Source organism: Sinocyclocheilus grahami, unplaced genomic scaffold (assembly GCF_001515645.1).
Source record: "Sinocyclocheilus grahami isolate Dianchi unplaced genomic scaffold, SAMN03320097.WGS_v1.1 scaffold41.1, whole genome shotgun sequence".
In the NCBI taxonomy this organism is placed as follows: Eukaryota; Metazoa; Chordata; class Actinopteri; order Cypriniformes; family Cyprinidae; genus Sinocyclocheilus; species Sinocyclocheilus grahami.
In genome coordinates, this window is record NW_015505220.1 from 1,432,249 (window position 1) to 1,440,944 (window position 8,696).

General features: G+C 37.0%; 1 protein-coding gene across 1 annotated transcript in view; it reads right to left on the reverse strand.

Annotated features, from left to right (window-relative positions):
- The window catches only part of kif5bb (kinesin family member 5B, b), a 32,283-nt gene extending 25,316 nt beyond the window's left edge, over positions 1–6,967 (reverse strand). The window contains exon 1 of the mRNA XM_016267936.1: positions 6,733–6,967. Coding sequence (XP_016123422.1) covers positions 6,733–6,858 — 126 coding nt within the window. The 5' untranslated portion in view covers positions 6,859–6,967. The remainder of the gene's footprint in view (positions 1–6,732) is intronic.
- Between the last annotated feature and the right edge of the window lie 1,729 nt (positions 6,968–8,696).

Sequence of the window (8,696 nt, forward strand, 5' to 3'; positions counted from 1 at the left end):
ATTTCAAATATTAAAGTGTTAAAGACAAGTAAACAGTCAGTAATAAGATAGGAACAAACAAATCAATTAGCAATATCATAAATAAATACAACTGAACAAAATTTTAGGTACATAAACTGTAATTAAAAGTTTAAAAACACTGCATAGTTTTCTTTTCATAAATAAAATATAGATGAATCAATTAAAGTTATTAAATATATTCAGTCAAGATCAGTGAATGGTTTTCTTTTGTTCTTTGATTAACATTAATGACAGGCAGCGTGTTTATTAGGCTGCTGTCTCTTTAACATCGAACGCATGCAGATCTAAAAATACTGTACGTGTGTTTTCTTTCTCATCTGTTTACGTTCACGTAAGACAAAAACGGCTGTGTTTATGATGATATACTAACGTAGTTTTCTGCATATTGGTCGACAAATATGAAAGAAGTCAGTTTCGGGCCGGAAACACCTTTTCTACAGTGGAAATACATGGAAAGGTTAGAGAACGGACACAAACCGTGTTAAGCAGAATCGAAATCTAAAATGTTTATATTCCGAGGTAGATTGCTGGCAACAGCCATTTTAGGATAGTTCAGATTTGGTCTTAGTGACTTAGGAGTCCTCTTCACTACTTCTAACATTTCACAGATCTAGGGGCTAATTTTAGTGCCAAAACGCTTTGTGAAATATTCTTAGAACTAAAATTTAGGAGTCCTAAATTTAGGACAGTATTTTTACGATTTTCTCCTAAATCGGCGAGTTATGAGCTACTTTTAGCCTTAAGATGTTTTGTGAATACGGGCCCTAATCTCCTCTAAGAGATCTGAACCTCACTGGGAAATAAAAAAACATGGTGATTTGATACCCAAGGGCTTGAAAGAGCAGCCACATAGATTATATGACATGACATAAAAACTGGTTCATGGTCCTTTTTTTTTTTGGTTTGATCCATGAGCTCCATTAGTTCTCGGTGTCATTGAATATGTCATATAAAAATACTGCAAGAAAAGACAAGAAAGGAAAAACAAACAAAACAAGGAGAAGTGAACAAACTGTAGTGCCTGATTTACAAGCAAATGACTCTTAAAGGGGTCATATGATGCGATTTCAATTTTTCCTTTCTCTTTGGAGTGTTACAAGCTCTTGGTGCATAAAGAAGATCTGTAAAGTTGCAAAGACTAAAGTCTCAAATCCAAAGAGATATTCTTTGTAAAAGTTAAAAGAACGGCTTGTTCTAACACGCCCCACATGTCTACGTCACGATGTGGGAAGATTTGCATAACGCCGCCCAAATGTTCACGCAAAGAAAGAAGGCGTAACTTTTATTCTCACTGTAGTACTGTTGTTGCCACCGCCGCCATGTCGTGAAGGCAGTGTGTGTTTCTTTGAGAAAGTGAAACTACTTTGTTTGGCCTTCTAAAAAAGGACGATATCTGCTTCATCATGCCTAGAGCTGATCCGTGCTGGTCGCTGACGAAATACATCAACTTCACGCTGTGGATCGCCGGATCATCTTTCACCGTGGACGAAGCGGAGGTCCAGCCCGGGGTCGTCACATGTGGTTGCTGCAAGCCCGCCGGCCGCTCCTTCATCGAATCTACCGGCCACGCCGTTCTCAAGCCCGCCTCCGCTCACTCTAGGCCGCTGTGTTTCGTTGTGAAAGCGAAACTACTTTGTTTGGGCTTCCAAAAGAGGACACGACTAGAAATCAGTGGTTAAGTTGTATTTACAACACTGTTCCAGAACAGTTCAACCCAAATATTCAGATGTGTCCAGCGCATTTTATAGAGGACTGTGTCCTGATCCTGGTAGAGTCAGAGCAGCCAATGCCGGCTGTTCTGACTCACAGACTGCATGTACATTTTTTTATATTTAAAGAATGTGCCACTGATGATTCAAACGCGAGTTTTGAGCAGTGTAGAGTAGCACTTGTTGTTTGTCATTTCTCCGATCACAAATGCAGACATGGTTTTATGTTTATGCGGCGCGATGCAACAATGCGTAAAAAGACAGTACAAGTCATTATAATCCGTAATTAGCTTTGAGCTTTGTAAAAATCGACGCGTTTCAGAAAGGCAGGGCATAGAGGAGAAACAATAATGTACAGTATGTGGAAAATAATGTGTTTTTTTAACCTTAAACCGCATAAACACATTTCATTACACCAAATACAAAAAATAATGTTCTTTTTTAGCAGCATCATATGACCCCTTTAAAATAATCATTTATTTTGATTCTTCAACACTTCTTGGTTTAAATCAGTCTGACAAACTCTTCACCGAATGAACTTTAAAGGTAACAGAAGCAAGTTCAGCGATGAATTAGGCTTGCAGCGATAGACGGTGTTGACGGTGATAAGCCAAAACACTGGTTACGTCACTTGCCCACCGCGGCACCGACCCCCACCATCGTTTTGATTTTTTTATAGAAATAAAAATAATTTAGTTCAGTAAAAGAACAGACACTACAATTAAAAACTGAACGCGGCTGCTCAATGCAGCGTGACGAACGATTCTGAGTCGAGCTGACTGACAGGAAGAGTGAGGTGAGACAGACAAGACAAGACGATCGCGGATGATTTCGTTTCGAAACGAAATGCAAAAAAAAGCCTGTTTGGCAATATTTTGGATTTTGAAAAGCCTGTTGACTTTTGCCGTTTATCTAAGGTGATTTTGGAAGGTTTTTTTTTTTTAACATTCGTTTCTTATTTAATTGGTTCCACATTGTTTGCTGATTTGTACTTTAAACTTTGTGTCATTTATTTATTTCGTTTGACATCAAGGTGTGCCTCCAAGCTTTCTTACTCGTTTTGCTAATAAACGTCCTACGTTTCTTATTTATTTGGTTATATATTATATATGTTTACTTAGGTATACAAAACTGGAAATAGGCTATTTAAACTTTATGTAAGTTATTTGTTATTTTATATTAGGCATAGCCTGCCCTATAGCATGGTGTATTTGTATTTGTTTTGTTAATAAAAGTTATATGTTTTATATATACGCTAAAGTGAGTTTGACGTTGTATTTTGTTGTTGCATTCAAGCAATTGACGCCTAACTGCCGCTAATTCAAAAGTGAAAGTAAAATGCGCACGGCGCTTTTAAGCTATTTAAAAGCGACGGAAAGCGAGGAAAAGAGGCACAATTCAAACAAACTAAAAACGAACAATTGTTTTACGCCAAATTGCCGCTATTTCAAAGTGAAAGTAAAATGCGCACGGTGCTTTTACAAGTGAAGGAAAGTGAGGAAAAGAGGGAACGCCCCCGCCCCCGCCCCCACGGTGATACCGGTATTACCGGTGTTGTCACACGTCGATTAACCGGTGGGAAAATTTCCTCACCGTCACAACCCTATGATGAATCTGCTCATTAGCAGGGACACTTCCTCATGATCCTAATTGGCTAATTCTGGTTGACGTGTCCTCTCCACTCCAGACTGACTTCTTATCAACCGTCCAAATGGCAAATTTCCTCACCATGCCACTATAACACAGGGCTAGATTAACCAGGTGAGGAAACAGCTGTGAATGTAACACAGCTAAGCATATTAGTCTTCCTGACCAACCTCTAACACAACAATACACTCACATCCACCACAACACAAGCCTACATCGAAAATTCATTTTAACTAGAGGCTTATATTGGTGTTCAATGGCCAACGGTAAAATTAAGATATCTTGGATCTATAAATCTATATCTGTACACATCCATCCACATAATCGCAGCAAATGACACAAACACACAAAATTGCTGACATTAATGAGCAGTAATTTACACAATCTCTAAAAATACTTGAAAACAGACAATGTGCATTATACTGACAATCTTTTATTATTATGCATTTATGCACCATTATTAATAATATAATAGGCACATATATTGGCTTAAGTCCCGTTCACACCAAGAACGATAACTATAAAGATAACGATATTAGTGTCCACACCTGCGGACGATATCTGTTTATTCTAAGCGCACGCTCGGTCTGCCGCTTTAAATTCTCAAGCTCGTTATAGCAGGATGGATTCTGATTGGGTCTCAATGTTTGTATCGTTCATCAGCTGGAAAAAAATCGTTCTGAAAGTGATTCCAACAATATCGTTTCTCTATGCCTTTATCATTATAGCTGTGGTGAAAGACTATTCTTTCATATTGAGAACGATTTTTAGAACTACATCTTTATCGCTATCATCCTTGGTGTGAACGGGTCTTTATGCCAATAATCTTATTCAAATATCTGACAATGAATTGCTTGTTGATGAGTTATTATAGCATTATTTATATTACAGTATTAATTAATATTTAGAATTATTTTATTTTTATATTTTAAGTTTTCCTTTTGTTTTAGAGATGCTGTTATGTGCTTTTGTCATTTTAATATTTTTTTATATTTCCATTTTAAAATGTAAAATTTTTATGATAATTATAGCACTTAAACTTATTTTATTTCAGTAAGCTGCCTAGGCATCATTTATAATTTTCATTTACGTTTTCTTTTTTTATTTATACAAAACGCGTATTTATTTATTTCAGCTTTGCTTTAATTCAAACTAATTTTAACCATTTTAGTGTATTAGTTTTTTTTAACTGTTCCTGATATCTCAATAAAATCAACCCAGCATTTTTAATGGTACAGAAACTTAAGAGATTTTACATTTTCTCCATCTTCATCATTACTAACATTTAAAATTTTCATTGTCATAATCAAAGACTATTTAAAAGATTAATAATGCACAACATCACAGCTTTGGAATTTCAAATGACTTATTTTAAGGTCTTCAGACAATCACAAGACTACATGAAGAGTGTTTTTGTGTAGCTGAATGTCCTGAGGCCTCCTCCACAGCCAGGATTGGAACAGCACTGTTTACAGCTCTCAGTATTCCCAATGAGAGGTTATAATTGTGCTCCCAATGGTCACAGAGACAGGAACGTCTGTCACATGTTAGTTTCAAACATGCATGAGAGCGTGTGCTGTGCTTGAGTAGAGACAAAGAGAGAAAAGGAAGAAACAAGCATAAAAAGAGCTGTAATACAGCATATTCCCTTATGAACTAATAGCGAAATGAGACGAATATCAACACAACAAGACATGCATAATCCCAATGCTGATCCTCGTATGTGCCGCTGGACAGACAGGTTTGATTTCCTTCGTTACAGCAAGATTTACGGTCCAATTTATGACCTTATCCACCTGCTGAAAGCCATTATACAAACACACGCACGCTCCATTACACCAGACCGGGATAGTTGCTCTGGTGCTTGATGCTGACTTGCTCAAAACAGCTGGAAGACAAAACTCATTTGGCTGACTCTCAAATACACACACACAAAACCCATCAGTGCACTAGAAAACAAAAGGGTGAGTGTTGGGCAGACAGTACGGTGTCACTGCAGAAATGAAGGCCAGGATGAAAAATTCTAGACGCAATATTGCAATTTAACACAGAAAAACTACCAGGGCAGAATGTCCACAGCAAAACCACAAAATTGCTCCGCCTAATACTCAGCTGTACACTACATATACTGCATGAGGGAACTTTGGGTCATGACTCAACACCTCATAAGACTATATTTCACTATAGGCCTATCTATACTGCATTTTGAGTTCAAACAAGTACTTTAAATATGTGCAAAAAGCCAGAATGAGGATACTTTACTGCCATTCAATAACTACAATTTCTAGCATGTAAAGCCATTTTCATAATGTAAATAAATTAGTAATGATGCACTGACTGAAAACAGGAGGGATGAGCTAAATATTAAACTATAAGGAGAAGCCAATGTTACGCCAAACCAATGATGTCAGCATATTAATGATATTTTTCCTTCTCTGAACAGTTACACATCCAACACAAAACACGAAAATGACTTTGACTTCAGAAGAGGCGCATTCAAGCCATTCATAATTAAGAATAAGCTGGCCAACATCATTTACTCTTAAAACCTCACCTTCACAAACAACATGTTTTAATAAACTAACCTAAAACCTGAGATGTAAGAACATTTGGATTATACATAGCCTAGTGTCCAACATCGACAGGCCATAAACAAACAAACAAGCATACAATATGATTCATGCTCTAAAAATACACGTCTTTCTTTGTTCCTAATAGAAGCATAAATAGTAAAGCCATAACAAATACTTTAAATTGGTCTTTGTTCATTCCTGTTATTAAAGTACGTTAGGCCAAATCATAACAGACTGACATCAGTGACTTATGATCACATTCACCTCATTTATTCATTGTTAACTCATATTAACGTTAATTCCGGTATGAAATGTGAAATACGTACATATTTAGTTAGCTTTTGTTGATTTTCTACATGAAAACAACCCCATTAATATTAGCACAGGAGCTAGCGGATACTTATCAACCGTTTAACATCAAAATCCATTTCGAAGTGCACTAAAATACAAAATTACGCTTAGGTTCAACTGTTTTTAAGCTCAAAATCAAACATTTTGGCATTGTGCTGCATTAACGTTACATCTGAGGGCTGTTAGCCACCGAGCTAACGATGACTTAAAACTCCTTACCTTACGATTATGTTACTGAATGAAGGCCTCACGTGCAGCATTTCCCACAGAATAATTCTAAAATACGCATTACGATCACATTTCCATACATATAGTTGTTAAAGATGATATTTTCTGTCAGGATACGTCTGCAGGTGGTTAGCGGATGCTAATAGAAATGGATGGCGGGTGTCACAGCGCAGAGTCATTATAATATCATGTTATAAACTCACCCCGATGACCACATTATCGTCTGCTTGAAATTTGGGGATGTATTTGTCTCCCCTCGTCACCTCCGAACTGTTTAAAGGCCGAAAACGGCACATGACTTTGATGGTGCACTCGGCCGGGTCCGCCATCTTCAGCTGTGAGGAGGAGGAGGAGGAGGAGGAGGAGGAGCGCTCCTCCCGACCGTCCTCAGCTCGGTGCGTTTGGTCGGTTTAGCTGGAAGTGGATTTTGACAGAATGGGTTTTGGAAGGAGGAAGTGAAGTCGCTGTCACACCCCCTAACAACCAGTGTTGTGGGTAACGCATTACAAGTAACGCGAGTTACGTAATCAGATTACTTTTTCAAGTAACTAGTAAAGTAACGCATTACTTTTTAATTTACAATAAAATATCTGAGTTACTCTTTCAAGTTACTCTTTCTTTTTTCCCAATGTATTGATTGACAGCTCTCCTGTCCCCATGTTGGGAGAAATCAGATGTTACTGTAGTCTTTTTATTTTTATTTATTTTTTTCTCTGTATTTTTTAGTTGTTCTTTAAATGCTGTTTCAACACGGGGGAACACAGATTTATGATTGTTAAAATATGCCTTAAGTGTTTGTATTTGAATAATGTTTATAAAAAATTTAAAAAAAAGATGAATATGCATTAATTCATCTCACTAACACACACAAAAAAAAAACACAGATTCAGTATTCCTCAAAATTAATAAAAATAATGCAACTCAGAATATGACGTAAATCTGCAATAATTAAACAACACAAATATGCTTTATGTATTTAATCCCATTCTAATAAGCAATGTCTTTGCTTCTGACCTTCGATGATCCAGTTCAATCATACTAATAAGCACAAATTACTCTAGACAAACATTTGTGTTGAAATGTCTTCTTCTGCATTCTTTCCCTTCAGCCTGAGGCTTATTTCACTTTTGCTGTGAAAAGGCTTTTATATTTGTCAAAAATAGAACTTTTTTATTTTAAAAACAAACAAGCAAGCCCTGTCCAGATTTAAAAAGTAACGCAAAAGTAACGTAACGTAACGTGACACATTACTTTCCGTAAAAAGTAACCAAGTAACGTAATTAGTTACTTTTTTATGGAGTAACGCAATATTGTAACGCATTACTTTTAAAAGTAACTTTCCCCAACACTGCTAACAACACGCACGCACGCACACACACACACAGACGCGCATACACGCACGCACACACACACACACACACACATACTGAAACAAGCAGGGGCAAGTTGTCACACTGGGAAGCTGTCACAAAGGCTATTTCTTAGTAATTCAGCCTTTAAGAAGAATAAAAATGCAACAACCTGGATTTACATGAAAAAGTACTTTACAGTTTCAGAACAAAAATTCACAAAAAAAAGAAAAAGAACAAATTCTAAAATCACTACATCATATTGGACAACTTGCCCCGTAATGAATCAAATGCACTCTTATCAAGTCTCAAATTCTACAACACAACTCCTTGTTTCTGTTTTTGACACTGTAAAGTGTTTTATACTGTATACTATTCCAGTAAACATCAAAATGGGCACACACACACACACACACACCCACACACACACACCTATTCTTTGCAGACGCAGCATTGATTCTGGATGATTCAGGGATCCGTTGGATCCTGATGGATGTGTGATGCCAGGGGATGTCAGAGATGCTTTTGCAGAGCTGGAGGCTGAAATCTGGTGGATATTGGATGGTTAAATTTAAACATCTTGTATCAGCTCTGATTCACTCACTTTGATTAAGCATAGGCTTGTTGATGTATCAGTACAGTGGCTAAACAAAGATGTGATAAAGGAATATTCCAGATTCAGAACACAAAGTTAAGTTCTATTACCACATGAATGAAAATAAGTGGGAGTATTATATGCCGACTTCCTGCCAACCATAACGTCATGCCCACAGATGTCGTTGGTGGAAATTACTCATCACAAGTGCTGCATGGACACA